An 18,087-nucleotide genomic window follows, 5' to 3' on the forward strand; every position below is an offset into this window, starting at 1 on the left:
AAAGACAAAAAATGGTTTTACTGACCTTCTAATGAGATTTTTAAAATGCTGAATAATATATATTTACATGTCAGGTTAAATGCAACTCTCTTGAATAGATCTTATAGAGCAAAAATGATTGCAGTTTGAGAAATTGTTTTAATATGTTTCATATATATCTTCATAACTGAAATACTTCTTAGACAACAACTTTGTATACAATTCTTTAGTTAACTTCTTGTCCCAATGTAATTTAAGTTAGAGTTGCTTCAAATTTGGACATAGCTTAATCTGTTTGTTCTTAGATAAATTTCCTTTATAAAAATAAATTTTAAGGTGATTCACAGAATTTTCAATTTAATTAGTATTTAAATTAGATTAATTAAGGTGGAAATACTTTAAGATTATAAAGTATTTCCATCTTAATTAATATACCAAATTTCAGGGGACAGCATGCTATATAAATACAATAATCCAATTAGGATGATATAAGAAAGGGATAGCTTTAATTCTGAATCAATAATATTTATTGGGTTACCTAGCGACTTCCCCATGTCAGTTGCCTTCTGCAAACACCAAACCTAGGAAACCATTCTAGATTTTATTAATAATGTGTTCATGGAAAAAATGGAACACTAAACCACATGTGTTTAAAAAAAAATAAAAATGAGAAGAACTCACTATGAAAGTAGGGCAGCTGGAAGTTTATTAAATGCACATGATTACATGTAGCATTCAAATCAAGCTCCTTGCTGCTGTTTGCCTGGCCAAGGGAAAGTGGAATATTGCTGCAATGAACCTTTGCCCATACTATCATCTTTTGATAGTTTATGGGAACCCAGACATAAATAGAAAAAAAATTGAATGGTGATTATTTATTCTACATAGTATAATTTGTATATATCTCATTTCCCCAAACTGCTAATTTATACTCCATGAATAAGCACAGAAGTTACAAAATTCTGTTTCTGTTATATGTTTCCTCAATATCTTTGGAACTCTTCAAGTTCAGATTACAGCATTGTTTTGTGCACTTTATAAAGGAAAGGACTATGTGAACATTTATTTCAGGTAGCATAATATTCAAATGAAGATTCACCCTCAAATAATTCTTTGAGGGTTAATGTTTATTTTTATCCAGGCTTCAACTTCACCTTTCTATGGAAAATGGTAGAGACATTACTTGGGTTTCAGGTTGTGGTTCAGAATGGAGAGAATATTGGCTACAGCAGACATCATCCATGTCCTATCTATTAAAAAGTGTCATAGTATAGGACCCAGAAAATATCTTCTTCTAAGTCTGTGCAATGATATCCTCTTAGAGACTCAGTCTACTCCCACCAATATTATCTTTTTAAAATTGCTTAGGATTGTTTTTTGTACCCCCAGGCTCTGGGCTACAATGAATTCTTCCCTTCCTTTCTTTTTTCTATATGGAATACACAGGATTTTCATTGTGATCCAAACTGTTGAAGATGAGGAATGAGTCACAAATTTGTAGAATCATAGAGCCTTTATCGTCATAACATTGCCTTCATCTAGTTGTAGCCATTGGAATGAGATAAGATAAAATCTCCCTCAAGTGGACGAGTATTAATATAATCTCTGTTCTGTTCAACAAAAGAAATTTCAATTGGAGTTGTTACAAAAAAAAATTCATGGGTCTTTTTTATACTTTCTTGATATGTATTCACACCCTTGAATTTTATTCATCAAATATTTTATATCTTTTTATGTTAGTCTTTACCAATATATCTTAGTTCCAAATTTATTTATTTTTTCAAATAATTACTTTTCCTTCAGAAGCATGAGTCTTGCATCTATATGCTCCCTATTCCTGTTTTGCCATTGTATTTGGAAGTTTTTTCTCCTCTCCTTGACACTGACATGCAAAAGAAGGGGAGACTAAATCCACTTTATTTATCATGCATTGCACATAAAGAAATCTGGATGGCATACAGTAACTCAGCACTGAATCAGAATACAATAACACAACCAATTCCTTGAGGGCTTCTCAGAGCCAGCATTGTCATCAGTAGATTTTATTACATTAAAAACAACAGTAGGAAATAATATTTTCACTGTTACTTAACTAACTGTAGCCTGCAAAACATTCCTTTTTTTACCCTCAGAAGTATTTCAAATGGTTTGATTCTAATTCTTCAATATAATTAGAGCTATTGCCACAATATTCTCTTTACAATTGATCATCTATTGGTGGCAAACAATAATTTTAAATATCAGGCTCTTAAAAATATTGATTCCATATTGAATGTTAGGATATATTTGTAGAGGAAACTCGATTAAACTGAGTGAATGTAAACTATATGCTTAAACAATATAAGTTAGAAAAGCTAGTTAGACAAAGTGACATAAAATGGTAGAATAACAGAATAACACAATAAAAGTATTGGAAGAATCTTCTCGTCCAGGGGTGTCAAACTCAATTTCAATGAGAACTGCATCAGAGTTGTGGTTGTCCCTGGGGGACAGGGGTGTGTGGCAGTGGTGGGTGTGGCCAGCTTGATGTCACTCATGTTGGGAGTACCTGTGGTGGTCTGAGCAGTCTGCCAGTGAAAATGGGCTTCCAATTTTCCTGCCAGCAAAAACAGAGCTCCCAAGCTCAATTTTTTGTTGACAAAGGTTCTGCAGGCAGGTCCTTCACTGTTTCCAGAGTGTCCCACAGATCTAAGCACCCCACGGGCTGGATTCATCCCCCCAGACCTTGAGTTTGATATCCCTGTTCTAGTTCAATTCCCAGCTCTGGCAGGAAACCCTATACCCTATATCCAAATTGTTACCCAAGCTTTTCTTTAAAACTTCCTGTGTTGGAGCATTCACAATTTCTGGAGGCAAGATATTCCACTGACTAATTATTCTGCCAAGAAATTTATCCTTAATTCTAGGTTGTTTCTAGGTTGGTTAGTTTCCATCCATTAGTTCTTGACCTTCATTCAGGTCCCTTGCATAGTAGGTTGACCCCCTCTTCTTTATGGCAACTCCTTAGATATTGGGACACAGCTATCATGTGACCCCCAGTCAATACATTCTGCTATGGTATGCATTAAATATGAATATTAGATATTTAACCCTTGCATGTGTGTCAATAAAATAATGAAATAACATGAATTATTTATTTGGAAAAAAATAATAAAAAAAATTGTGTACATAAATCAAGAAAACACTTGCAAATGAAAAAAGAAGAAGTCTTACTGAAGACAAACAAGATCAACATGAATATGAAGTATTTCTCCAACACAGTTTCTCACAGTTTTTACCTGTAAAATTTTACCTGCCAAGAAATGTGAGAATTCCTGTGAGTAGCATAATTACCTGATTCAAAGAAGTATCTGAACATAAAAGTTTGAAAATGGCTTTGAATTCACAGGAAAAATGATCAATCACATTATTTTTACAAAAGTCTGCTGGTATCTCATAAATGGGAATTACTCCTAAAGCTAAGCCAACAGACCATGTCCCAACTGCTGAATACCAAATACACCAGGTTTTGCTTATGGTTATTGTATAATGGAGAGGAGAAGAAATTGCTACATACCAATCATAAATCACAACAGCCAAGAGGAAACCTTCAGTTATGCCTAACCATACACTAATACTCATTTGAAAATAACACAATGAAAAGGTCATGGAAGGTCTGTCCACTTGAAGATTTTCAATAATCTGTGAGATTGAAGATGTTGAATATCTTATATGATATAAGGATAAATTGCTGATTAGAAATGTACATGGGTGTGTGGAAATGAAGATCCATTGTGGTGACCAAGATGATAAGGCCATTTCCCACCACTGGTACACAGTATACGATTACCAGGAAAACCATTAATCCCAGCATAGACTTTGGTCCACCTGAAAGGTCAATAAGGATAAATTCAGTCAATGTTGTGTTACTTACCTTCTTCATATTCTCTGTTCCTATTATCTGTAAAGACATATAGATGTAGCCAAACACTGAAAATATACACTATGAGATGAAGATTTTTTTTTCATCATGGGCAATTACTTTTTTTTTTGGCAAATATTGAATAAGAAGATATATGCTGGGTTTGGTTTGATTAATCCATCAATTTTTTAATTTATATTTTAAAAAATAAACTGTAAATTAGAGAGCATTGGTTTTTCCCCAAAATAGTTCCCAGAACACTATCTCCTTTTAGAAACATTGTGAAAACTCACTGTTTCTTCTAAGTACAAGAGAAGCTGATAAATCATAACCCAGTGTCCTCAAGGAAAAATTGAGTTTTTTTTTCCCCCAAAATAAAGGGTGACTAAAGGAAAAAGAATTTTCCTACTGGAAGTTAAAAACAGAGATCAGAGTTCTCTCTTTGTTTAAGGGATGTCAGTGTCAATTGCATGTGCTTTCTCTCCAGTGATGTTACCCGTTTTTCTTTTTCCATTTTTCTTAGGGTGTCCTTTTGTCCTTTAGCTATTTTGTTGCGTCATTGTGGGTTATCTGGTAGGTGTTGGTGCTGTTGAGAAGATTTTCAGCTTTGCTGATGTAGTTAATTTGGCCATTACTACTGGCAATCTATGTTTGTCAGCCAGTAGGATGACAATGCTTTCATCTTGTTTCAGTGCTTTCATCTTCTTTAGTGCTTTTTTCTCTTTTTGGCCAACTGTTTCATTTTGCCTTTTGTGTTGCACAGTAGACATCAAACCCTACTGTACACAAAAGGAGTGTCAGAAATAAAAAACAATCCTCCAAATTCTTGGAATAACAATCTCACAACTCACAACCACACTCCACCAGGAATTATCCAGAACCAAAAACAAAATACAGAAGGATAAAAGAAACAATGTAGTCTACAAAATCAACTTTAACCATTGCAACCAAGTCTTCATGGGACTAATATCAAGCCAATTAAAAACTAGGATCCATGAACATCAGTCAAATACCTTGATCTAAAATCCTTAATTTCTACCCACACCCACACAAACAGCACCAGTTCATTTGGAGCATCACAAAAATCACCAGCCACATTACCTCCCATCATGCTTGTGAGTTTATCGAAACCTGGAATTCCACAAACAATTCCATCAACAGACACATTGAACTACAACCAGCATACAAATCATTCAGAATCCAAATCAACCTCATAGCCAACAAGAGACAACGCTGAACCTCAAACAACCCACACAATTACCTCCACCAACAGTTAACCTCCCAACAACACTGACTTAGGTAATCTCCTTATCACAAGAGTCATCACAAGATTCACTGATGATGCACAGATGACCCATCACAAGACCCTCACTTGACACCCCCCCACACACACACCTAAAGCCCTCATAAACAGAACACTGGCATCCCCTAAAATCCACTGAATATGTTACCTAGCCTGGTAATGAAATGTTTGGAAACCAACCCACAAGGTCGGAGCACAGAGAATGAAACTTTAGCCTCATATTACACCTGAGTTACAGATAGTTGCCACCATTGCATTGGAGAATACACCTACTGGGGAGATATTGCTTGAGTATAACTATATTTAGGGTTTGTATGCATATATTATAATTTGGAGTGAATGACTGACATATATGAAGAAAAATTGTTGCTGAATATCTGAAAAGCTCTGTTTCTTCCTTAATTTCCAAGATTTTTAACATTAATATTATTAATTAAGCTCAGAGAATGAATCTTTACCCTCATATTTCCCAATGTATAATTAAACCTAGTTGTGTGTTTGTGTGTAGATCTATTTCTGTATCCCCATCACATGTGTTCAAGTGCAAGGAGGAGTTGGATGATTTGCTCATACACCAATTATCCGCCACCGCTTTTTATTTAGGGATCAGTGAAAGATTGGCTGGGGCAGCCGAGCCCTGGCCGCCTTTGCTCAAACCCAGACAATGCTACTGCTGCCTCCTCAGTGTCCAAGCAGCAACAAGTGAAGCGCCACTTCAGCATGCTTATTTCCAACCCGGCTGCAAAGCAAGGGTAGCAGAGAGCAGCCACACCCACGGAAGCAGAGACCAGTCGCCACTGCCACTGCTACCATGCTGTTGCTGCTGCTGGTGAAAGTAATAGTAGACATGGATGCATCTTTGTTGTATGTTCCACTGCACCCAATCTCGTGAGAGATTAAATGGGAGGTGCCCTGCCGGCAGAGCCTCTGAGTGGAAGGCAAGTGAAGGCTGCAGTGGCGAGAGAGGCTGGCCATCCCTGAAGCCAGTTCTTGAGGAAGGAGGCAGAGATGAGGCCTCCTTCCTCTGAGAGTTGTGGGTGGCAGGGAGAACAAGGCTTCTTTGCTAGCCTCACAGCTGGCAAAACAGAAATTTTTGCCAACTGGAATATATCTTTGTGTGTGAGGGAGGAGAGAGAGAGAGAAAGAAAGAGAAAGAGTAAGATATAAAGAAGGGAAGGAAGAGAGAGAGAGAAAAGAGAGACAAAGATAGAAAGAGAAAGACAGAGAAAGAAAGAGAAAGAGAAAGAAGAAAAGAGAAAGAAAGAAAGTTGAAGAGAGAGACACAATAAAAAAGAAGGAAGGAAAGAAAGAAAGAAAGAAAGAAAGAAAGAAAGAAAGAAAGAAAGAAAGGACAAACAAAGGGGAGAGAGACACAAGAAATAAGGAAGGAAGGAAGAAAGGAAGGAAGGAAGGAAGGAAGGAAGGAAGGGGAAAAAGAAGGAAGGAAAGAAAGAAAGAAGGAAGGAAAGAAAGAGAAAGGGAGAGAGAGAAGAAAGAAAGAAAGAAAGAAAGAAAGAAAGAAAGAAAGAAAGAAAGAAAGAAAGAAAGAAAAAGAAAGAGAACTTATGATCACAATTAAGCCCAAAATTTTGGTTGCTAAGCAAGAGCGTTGTTAAATGAGTTTCACCACATCTTACCACCAGGTCACATGACCACCAAGCCACACCCACAAAATAGGCCACACCTACAGAATATGTTCTAAAAAACTTGAAACCCACCACTGCCCTAATCATCTTTGATGTTCTTTTCTGTACTCTTTCTAGAATCATGGCAACCAAAACTGAATGCAGTATTCCAAGTGTGGCCTTACCTTGCCTGGACTAATCCCTGTTATATTCTTGCCAATACTTCCAGAAGGGTTTGGCATTGGCGCTTCAAGGAGTGGGAAGAAATGAGTGACTGGCCAAGTCACTCAAGGATTAGCACAGAATGAATGATACAGGAGTGCTGATTTAAAACCAGCTGATTGGGTACTTAAGAAGCAAGGATTTGGCAACATAAGGAATAAAGAATCAATATGTTCATAAAGAACAGTAAAGATTTAAAAAAAATCTTTTACTGAGTAAAATCAAACTACCAAACTGCTGGCAGCCGGCAGTCAGCAGAAGTAGTCTGCAGTACTGTATTCTAACACTGTTCCACCACGATCCATTGCTGTGACATGTTATTTCTAACAGTGAAAGAAAAAAAATAAAAGGCTAATAATCAATATAGGACTATAAATAGGGAAAAAATCAATCAAATATTCAAATATTCTATAATTAGTAATTCATGAAAAGTGTTTATGAAGTTTTTTTGAAAGAAATACATGATGGGAACGGAAGCTGGCCATGTCTTGAACAAGTGAAACATTTCATTTTCTAAATAATTTAAATCACTTCAGAAGAGTAGTAGTATAATTCTGTGCTACTGGAGTAAGAATATACATATATGTCAATTTGTCAATATTGCATGTCTGACTTGTTTTTCGTTAGAATCTTCTCTACTGCCCGCAGAACCTCTTGATTTCGGAGGGTGTAAACTAAGGGATTGAACACAGGGATTAGTACAGCATTAACGATAAAAAGGATTTTTTCAGCCTCATGCATGTTCCCATTTGGAGGAAGAAGATATGTAAAAATGGCAACACCATAATACACAGCCACCACAGACAGGTGGGACCCACATGTTGAAAAAGCCTTCATTCTGCCCTTTGCTGCAGGCATTCTTAGGATGGACTGAAGAATGCGCATGTAAGAAAAAAAGATAAAGGCAAGGGGAAAGAGGAGACTAAATATGCTAAAGGAAGACATCTGTATCTGGCTTAAAGAGGTGTCAGTACAAATCAGTTTCACAATAGATTTAACTTCACATCCAATGTGGTCAATTTCATTGTTTCCACAAAATCTGGCTGGCTTTACAAGGCAAGGAATTACTGTAAACAGAAAGGCTAGAAACCATGAAACAGCAGCCAACACAATGCAAACTGTGCTGCTCATGATGAAAGTATAGTGCAGTGGCCTGGAGATGGCAATGAAACGGTCATAAGCCATGACTACCAGGAAGAAACATTCTGTTGTGCCAAATAAGAGAATAGCATACATTTGCATAGAACATCTAGCCAGAGACATCACAGGCCTATCCACTAAACAATTGGCAATTGATTGAGGAGTTATGGTTGTTGTGAGTCCAAGGTCAATAAAAGACAGATTACATAGGAAAAAGTACATGGGGTTGTGGAGTCGAGGATCACATATGACTACTAAGACAATGAGACCATTTCCAGCAACTGCTATAAAATAGGAAACAATATAAACTGGTATTAAAACCATCCTTGACTTCGGTCTATTGGACCAGCCAATGAGGATAAATTCAGTCACTTCAGTCTCGTTTTCTCCTACTTCCTGCATTAGAGTTGTTCTGGAAAGGAGATGAAAAAAAGCCACAAATATATCTGGAGAATGTGAAAATCTTTCAATAAACCAAAATAATTTTGCAAATGTCAGCATTTTAGGCATACTTATTGGATAATCCATGAAAAAAACCCTGGACCTTTCATTGCATCACTCTGTATGCTTTGATTTAATTCTTCTGCATTCAGCAATCTCTCTGCAAAGAACTAATGAACATCAGGGGAAGCTTTTCTGATTGAAATAAACTTTTCAGTCTACTTATCCAAAAGAACATCCATCTTCCAGTTATGTGTCTCAGCATTTGCAAATGTGAGTGTTCATTTGATTCAGTTTTTGAATATAGTTTAATCATTGAGGTGAGTCTTGTCTATGGGAAATATACTTGCAATAAATCAGCATCTTTATTCCTAAAGAAATTGTCCCTACATTTAGAATGGAGATACTGATCCTTCATTAATCTTTCAGAAACCTTTTTAGTATAGTTTTGTTTGGTAAATTTTCCCTTATAATAATTAAAGAAACAGTGAAAGTTTAACACATCAGAAAAAATAAAGAGATTCACATGAAAACTTCCATTCATGTTTTATTACCCTCCCCTCTCTCTTTTCAAACTTCAATTAATATTTCAAAGCAATCTTTCAACTTAAGAAAATTTGCATAAAATTATGTACTAGGAAATACTATTTACACAAATAATCAGGAAAAAATCTGAAGAAAGAGAGAAAAAACATACACTAAAGGAATTAAAATGGTATGATTGAAGACAATGAAATATTTTTGATGGAAGGAAATGAAAAGGGAGGGAGGAAGGAAGGAAATTTTTGAGACTTAAAAAGAATGACTTAACTCACTTTTATATTTGACCAGATATGTAGATTCTTCAATCTCATCCACTCCAACATAATAAGTAAGAAGACATTTGACTGCAATAAACAATAAAAAAATAAATTTAAAAATCATCCTCTTCTAGAATGAAATCACTGAATAAATATGAAGATTGCAGTTCTTATTATTTCTTTGCCTTGCTCATAGAAACCTGTAGACTCGATTTATATGTAGAAAAAGGCAGTTCTGTTTAAGTGATATGATTCTTCCCAATTGAAGGAAATTCTCCTCTTTTTTCTCTAATTAATACAAATATTAATTAATCTATATCTGCTAGATCATACTAATCTACAATAAGGGTAAAGGATTTGTACTGCTGCAGGACTGCTGAATATTGAAATTTGGAAATAGTGGAAAAAAACAAAAAACTTCCCATTACTGAACCTATATAGATTTTCACATAACTGAATTAAATTCTGTTCTGATCCAGATTATGTTCATGCCTTTGGTGGAGTAAGAAACTTGAATAATTTCTTTACCCTATAACTTTCATCCCAAAATTTGATTTTAGTTTTTATAATTATGCAAATCAATATGTGCAGCTAAATGGATCGTGTAGCATGCTTTTTTGTATCATGGCCATATCTTTTATGAGTAACAACATGAAATAATATGGAAAAATGTAAATTATTATCAACATATAAATTATTCACTTGTGGAAGTATGGACACAACATTACAATTATTAACATTATTTGATTTTTCTGAGGGACAAATATAGAGAATTTTCCAAATTTAATATAAAGGTTATTATTATATTGTATATGAAAAGCAATACATTTGGAATGTTGTTTAATTAAATATATTCATGAATATGTAGCAATTATTAATGTAAATATATATGCTACAGAATTCATAAGAACAATTAGTAATTAATTTTATACAATGAAATCATTAGGAATTATTTTCTTAATTACTATTATATATTATATATTGCTCATACTGCTATTATAAATTAATAAAGCAAGTAATTAAAATGTTATTTTAAAATTCTTTTTGTTTTCAAAACAGCACTAAGAATCAATATCCTGCATATGAAAAACTGAAAGAATAAGTGCACATTCCTACATTCAAATAATCTCTTTTTAAGACTGAACCATATTTTAATTGATTTTCTATATCTGATCAGTGTAGAAAGGCATGCTTGAAGAAATGGCATTTCTGATTCATTAATATTCAGAATAGAACTCCTGTGATAAAACCACTTTATTAATATTAATACTAAAAAAGAAACAATGATTTTCATTATTATTCTTTTTTGCATTAAAAATAATATCCATCAGTTTTAAAAAATACAGATTGCACTATTTTGTTCCCTTTGTGCATTATTCCCATTATTTCTTTTGTGTATTTTAAGGATTTTTTTTTTAGTTACCTAGATTCTTGTGTAAATTTCTCATGTTCCATTATTTTTCCATAATTTGGAAGGTATCAAAGAAACTGAATAGTTATGTTGGTTCAAAATAAAGTTTCCAGCATTGGAAAAAAAAAAAAACACGCACAGAATTTTCAGAAACTATAAATTTTGCCTAGAGTGGCCACTTATGAAAAACATTATCTTGTTTCTTTGTTGTATTTGTAAGTTTATTGAAGTTGTTTTGAAATAAGTATATATTGTTCTGTACCTGGTCATGTATTGAACAACCTAAAAATGTCAGTTAGTTCTAAGATTATATTGTACTTCTGTTATTATGGAGTTAGCTGTATATCTCAGTCTGATCCATATAAAGCAAATTACTATAAATTATAAAATATTATTGTACATAATTTTATGAAACAATAAAAAGAAAAGCAATGATTTCCTTGAATGCATATTTAATGATACAGTGTTATATTTCTATAAAGTTCATTTTTTAAAGAATGAAACATTAAAACATAATTGTGCCTAAAAAATAACTATATTATTTTAAATAAGTTTTTTGTTTAAGTGTGCACAATATTTTAAATACCTCTAAGTAGCTGGATCTTGAAGGAACATCTTAAGTTCTGTTAGAAAAAATTACATTGGTATCATTACAAAGATAATTAAAGAAGAATCATGACCTGTTCAGAAATCTTTCATTTCAAATATGCTTTTTTATAATCAGTCAAAATCACAATACATACAAAAATATACTCACACTCTTTTTCTCTTTGGGCATATTCCCCAATGGCTCATTATCTTCTAAAGTTAGGCCATCTCTAAAACTTTGGAAATAGTGAGTTGCAGTGATTGTATGCACATGATGGTAGGGAAAAATTATTTCATGAGCATTCATAGAAAATACTTGGAAAGGAAAACAGGTTTAATTAGTACTTAGACCAACACATTACAGGTAGTCCTTGACTTATAACAGTTCATTTGGTGACTGTTCAAATTTACAATGGCACTGGAAAAAGTGACTTATGATCATTTTTCACACTTACGACTGTAGAAATTGCATCATGATCAGATAATCAAAAGTCAGAAGCTTAGCAACTGTCTCATAATTATGATGGTTGAAGTGTCCCAGTGTTACATAATCATCTTTTGTGACCTTCTGACAAGCAAAGTCAATGGGAAAGCCAGATTCACTTAAAAAGCATGTTACAAACTTAACCAGTAGAGTGATTCACTTAGCAGTTGTGGTAAGAAAGCTCAAAACACTTAGTAACACTTAACAATCATGTTTCTAACTTAACTACTATCTCACTTAGCAATGGAAATTTTAGGTTCAATTGTGGCCATAAGACGAAGACTGACTGTCATAGTTCAAGTATTCTTTTATGTAATATGTGTTTCCAGTTAACATAATGGTGACATATTTCCTACTAAAGAAATATGCTGAAGATCAATCTTACATAGCATGTTTGCAGGCAATATACATTTCCAAAATTACAATTTGCCATACAAATGTATACCCATGGATCAAAGGATACCCTTCTAGAAATATATGTGCATGTGGAAGTCTTCCAAGTAGAACACTATAATATTATAAGTATAATATATAAGTGAAATGAAATAGAACTGGTTAACACACCTCTGCTGAACAGCAGTTGATGAGAATGTCAGTAGCTGGGGTTTGCACCTAAATGAAAATACAAGGAACAGGGCATTAGTTCACCATTTTGTGCTCTTTTTATATATATATATATATATATATATATATATATATATATATATATATATATATATATATATATATATATATATATATATATATATATATATATATTTTGATCAAAGATTCTTTTATTACATTTTCATTTTCCTTTATACAATCACTTAAATACTGTGCAGTTAAAAAAAAAAGAAGCAATAAACAACTCATAACACTTCTATCCTACATACACCCTTCCTTCTACCCCTCCAACTTTCATTTCTCCCTTCCAACAATCCCCTCTTCTACTTCCCTTCCCCCTCAGCCATTCCTTTCTCCCCTTCCCACCATCTCACCCTCCTTACATTCCCTTCTCACTCCCTCTTAATTCCCCCCTCTTCTTTCCCTCTACACCTCGCTTCGGTGTATTTCTAGTATTCATTGGTCTATTTGTTTTGTACTAAAACAAAAGAAAAATATGCTATCATTTTGTGCTCTTGATAGCTGCAAATCGTGATAAAATTGCTAAGTTTCAAGTTTGATTATTGCTAACTACTGTTGAATGGAGTGATAGGAACATAAAACATAACACTAAAGTCACTGAGATAGAGACCATTAATATATGCTGGGCTTTTTTAGTCTCTTTTTTAAAGCAATTTTTTTTTGAGGGGGGAGCGATTTACAATGAATATATATTTTCAATGCAACGGAGAGACTAATTCTAAGTGTATGACAGAATGGACCATGATCCTTTAAAAAGAATAAGAAGAGACAGAGAAAATAGAGATAATTTAAAAGGAAAAAGCTTGCCTGCAAATAACTAAGAAAGTTTAATGTGGTTTAAAGCACTAGTCAAATCTGAAGTTTTATTAATTTGAAAATTAGAAAACGTTGATATAATTAAATAATATGTAACTCAATGGGAAATAGAAATGGTTAGACAAGGATTATTAACTGACTTTATTAAATATGAGGCTGAGGGTAGAAAAAAGCAAGCAAGTTCTACTGGGATCTCTCCTTTGCCTGATTCTTACTTCTTCTCTATAGCAGAGAGATTAGAGATAGATATAAAGGGAGTGAACTGTTTGTTCTTCTGCACATTGAAAGCAATATGACTGTATTACCACTGGGAAAGTACCACTTGACTTTCATTCGCCTAATCTTTCTCTTGCAGAGCAGATATATTTCAAGAATATACTGAAAGTTGTTTATGTAGCATGCCCTCAGTTCCCAATGCTGACATGCCAGAATGATTCCATTGTTTTCAATTACTAGAAAAACTAACATCTTATTCTCTTGCAATCTATGTCTCTTCAATCTCTCTGCTCTGCAATAGGGGGTGGGAGTCTCAAAATACCAAAGGTCAGGTATAGGATATGTACTGACTCAAATGATAACAATGTTGACCCTCTGAATGTCATGAATGGTTGTAAATGGTCTGTACAGTTGTATTTTTAGGAACCATAATAACTGAATGGCCATTAAAATGGCCATCATGGATGGTGAATTTGTGTGAAAGTTATTGTCAGACCTGCAGTTATATCCCTTTTAGGATCTTTGGCCTGCCAACTCTCTCTTATTTCATTATGCTGTTTCATTAGTGTAGTAGTTGGGAGGGGGGAATAGAAAGTAGTAGAATTGTGGAATGTGTTGTTGTCATTCTTTTCTAGAAGCCCAAGGTCATCTTTTGTCTTCGCACCTCTGCACCTGACCGGAACCATCTGGGTGGAGATGCCAGTGTGGAAGAAGAAGATTGGACCATGTGATGGATTTGTGGGTGTGGGGACAAGATCATGAACTTTCAACTGGGTGAGAATCCTAGGTAACTTACAGAATTGGGATTCTACAGATGTGCCAAGATGTCTGACTTATTACATTGGAACTTTAAGGATAGTTTTGCCTTGGACTCTGATTTAATTCTGCATGATACTTGGAACGCTAACAGTTATAACATTTGGATTCACACAATGATGCAAAGCAATTGAAGCTAACAAACCAAAACTTTTTTTATTATGACTTAATAAATGTGAAAAAAACACCTTGTGGTAGATTATATATAGTAACTGTAGCAAGATTATTGTATGCACAATCATGGAAAAATAAGGAAAATCCCACAGTGAAGTATCATGGAAATATCAGAATTTGAAGAAATGACAAAGATAAGGTTAATTTGGATTTCAAATTCATTAAGTCAAGTAGGCCATTGTTAGAGGATGGAATAAAAATAAATCTATCAGCACCAGAAGCATTTTATACACACAAAAAGATAAGTGAGCGTTGATACTTAATTTACCACGATGGACTAGAATTTACTCAAGAAAGGAATATTACAGAAAGAAACCAAACCAAAAGAATATTTGAGAACAGAAAAATTTCTTTCAATCATTTCTTATGTACAATTATTTGAAAGGTTTAAAGTTTTTTTTAAAACTATTTAATAGTTTTAAACAAAGTAATATTGAGTTTCAGATACAATAATGTAGCACTAGCACTAGCAGTTAGATTTATATAGTGCTTCACAATGCTTTTACAGGCCTCTATAAGTAGTTTACAGAGTCAGCATATTTCCCCAAAACATTTGGATCCTCATTTTACCGACCTCTGAAGGATGAAAGATTGAGTCAACCTTGAGTGTGGGGAGATTTGATCTGTCTAATTGAAGGCAGCCAGCAGACGTATCCTGCAGTACTGCCTTTTAACTACTACGCTACCGAGACACTCCCCAAAAATAAGCCCTAATGCTTATTTTTGGGCCTAAAAATATAAGACCCCCAAAATAACACCCAGCCTTATTTTGGGGAAACATGGAAGTAGGGAGTGTGGTTTGTTCTCAGTTTACATTTTAATGGTTTGCCCTAACAGGGTTAATGGATATGGTCTTGGAGATTCTATTGCCCAGTGGGTTCTGCTATTACCTTGTATAGCAGTTTCTTGATTGAGGTATTATTTGATTCTTGATTGATAGTCTGAGCTTAATCTTGGGTTATTCTATGTTCTTCTGCCTGTTTTAGTCTTTTTGTTACCTTTTTGGTTTCTTGATTATCTCTTTTGCATGATTTGCAGATATTGCTTATACATATCTATTGATGTCTAGTTTAGCAGAATGCCAATCTTCTAGAAATTCTGTAGCATTTTTGGACTTGGCTTAATCTAAAATTGTCACACTTTCCCATTTAGAACTATGGTTAGCATGGCACTGTATACTGTAGATGACTCCTAAACCAAGCCCATTTACTGCAACACTATATCTTAAATCAGCTTTTTATGAAGATAATACACATTAATATTACATTTTCTCGTGGAAATTAATATTGGAATCCTATTTGTCTGATTTATTTTTAAATCTCTCCCAAGTGTATTTGTGTGTATATTTGTGTGTTTGTTTTGGTATGTATAATTCCTTTTGTTTCTAAATTGTAAGATATCCCAGTCAAAGAATATCAGCACGTTATTTTGCTATTCTCTATCTTTCTTTATAAAGGAATCAAATATAAAGATTCTTAGATACTGTTTTATTCTGAATTTCTATACTTTGCTGTGTAAACAAAAAAAATAGTAATAAAAATTGCACAATATTGTTTTTACATAATAATAATGATTTCTTTCTCTGAAGCACAGTACTTGAAAATGTATTCGTTAATTTATTCAAAATAGTTTCTATTCTTAAGGTTTATGCACACAGTGCTATAAGTACATTATGCTATTCCGCAGCTGGCAGCAGCTGGCAGCTTCAGTTAGTGAAATAAAATGATTTCACAGTTTCAACAGAAAATGAACAAGTAATATATCAGTGAATGACTTTTCAACATTACAAAACCAACAAGCTAAAAGTGTTATAGTGATGTTCAACATTGCATGCTGAGCTTGTTCTTAACTACTGTTCTTCCTAGTGCCCCCAGAACCTCTTGATTTCGAAGAGTATAAACCAAAGGGTTAAAAACAGGGGTTAGCACACTATTAAAGATATATAGTGTTTTTTCAATCTCATGCATCTTCTTGTTTGGAGGAAGAAGATAGATAAATATAGCAGCACCATAATACATAGTCACCACAGCCAGGTGGGACCCACATGTTGAAAAAGCCTTCATTCTGCCGCCTTCTGAGGACATTCTTAGGATGGCCTGAAGAATGCGCATGTAGGAAAAAAGAATAAAACCAAGGGGAAGAAGGAGTGTCAAAATGCTACTGAAGTATATGTTTATTTGGCTCAAAGAGGTATCCGTGCAAATGAGGTTGAACATTGATTTAAATTCACAACCAATATGGTCAATTTCATTTTTTCCACAAAATCTGGCTGGCTTTGCAAGGCAAGGGACTATTATAAGTGTAAAGGCTATAAACCATGCAACAGCAGCCAAGAAGATGCAAACTGTTCTGCTCATGATAAAAATATAATGCAATGGCCTTGAGATTGCAATCAGACGATCATAAGCCATGATGGCCAGGAAGAAGCATTCAGTTGTCCCAAATAAGAGAGTAGCATACATTTGGGTAAAACATCTAGTAGAAGACATCACAGGCCTTTCCACTAAGCAATTGGCAATTGATTGTGGGATTGTAGATGTTGTGAATCCAAGGTCAATAAAAGACAGATTACACAGGAAAAAGTACATGGGATTGTGTAGCTGTGCATCACTTATGACTACTAAAACTATGAGGCCATTTCCAGCAATTGCTAGAAAATAGGAAACAATATAAACTGGTATCAAAACCATCCTTGACTTGGGTCTATTGGACCAGCCTATGATAATAAATTCAGTCACTCTGGTCTCATTTTCTCCTATTTCCTGCATTAGGGGTGATCTGGAAAAGACAAGAAAAAAAGACACACACACACACACACACACACATATAGTTCATTTGCAAAATGTTTGAAAGTCTTCTTTTTATTATAATCTATATTTGAATGTTTAATATCTAAAATAATCTTGCCTATGTGTGTGAATTATTTTTCCATAAATGATCAGGAATTAAGGAATATTTTCAATTTCCAGATAAATTTCATCAGAAGATTCTATTTTATAGAAAAATGAAACTAAAATTAATATTTACTTTCTATGCTGGCTACCTAGAAGGTTATTATAAATTGTTGACATGGGATTGATTTCCTTTTAGAATCTACACTAAATCTTTATTCAGAAGCAATTTTTTTTAATTTGGATGAAATTGTCCCAGCAATCAGTAGCGAGTTATTGAAAGAACAAACTTTCATAAATCTTTAAGATTCATTTTGAGATACTTAAACAAAAATGTTTTTGCAAGACATCTTGTATAAAAAAAATAAATCTTGTATAAAATAATAATAAAAAACCAGTAGTATTCAGAATTTCAGAAACTCATGTTTTGTCTTCTGTTCCTTCTATATTCAAATAAATATTCTATATGTAACTCATTTCACTTATTTCTTTGTTTCATTTGAAAGTTAAGCCAGTTTTTATGAAAGAAATATACATTACTAATTAAACCTGATCATTTATTGAATCACTTTAAAATGTCAGTTTCTTCTAATGTCATTTCTTCTACATAGACATAATTATGAAAATTTAAGAATGTTAGCATAATAATGCAT

The 18,087-nt window shown here is 33.8% G+C and overlaps 1 protein-coding gene across 1 annotated transcript; it reads right to left on the reverse strand.

Moving 5' to 3' along the window:
* Positions 1–16,363: 16,363 nt before the first annotated feature.
* LOC116521374 (olfactory receptor 13H1-like) lies at positions 16,364–17,233 on the reverse strand. Its single transcript, XM_032236052.1, has one exon. It carries the CDS (start codon positions 17,231–17,233, stop codon positions 16,364–16,366), a length of 870 nt encoding a protein of 289 aa, XP_032091943.1.
* Between the last annotated feature and the right edge of the window lie 854 nt (positions 17,234–18,087).

Source organism: Thamnophis elegans, chromosome Z, assembly GCF_009769535.1.
Source record: "Thamnophis elegans isolate rThaEle1 chromosome Z, rThaEle1.pri, whole genome shotgun sequence".
Classification (NCBI taxonomy): Eukaryota; Metazoa; Chordata; class Lepidosauria; order Squamata; family Colubridae; genus Thamnophis; species Thamnophis elegans.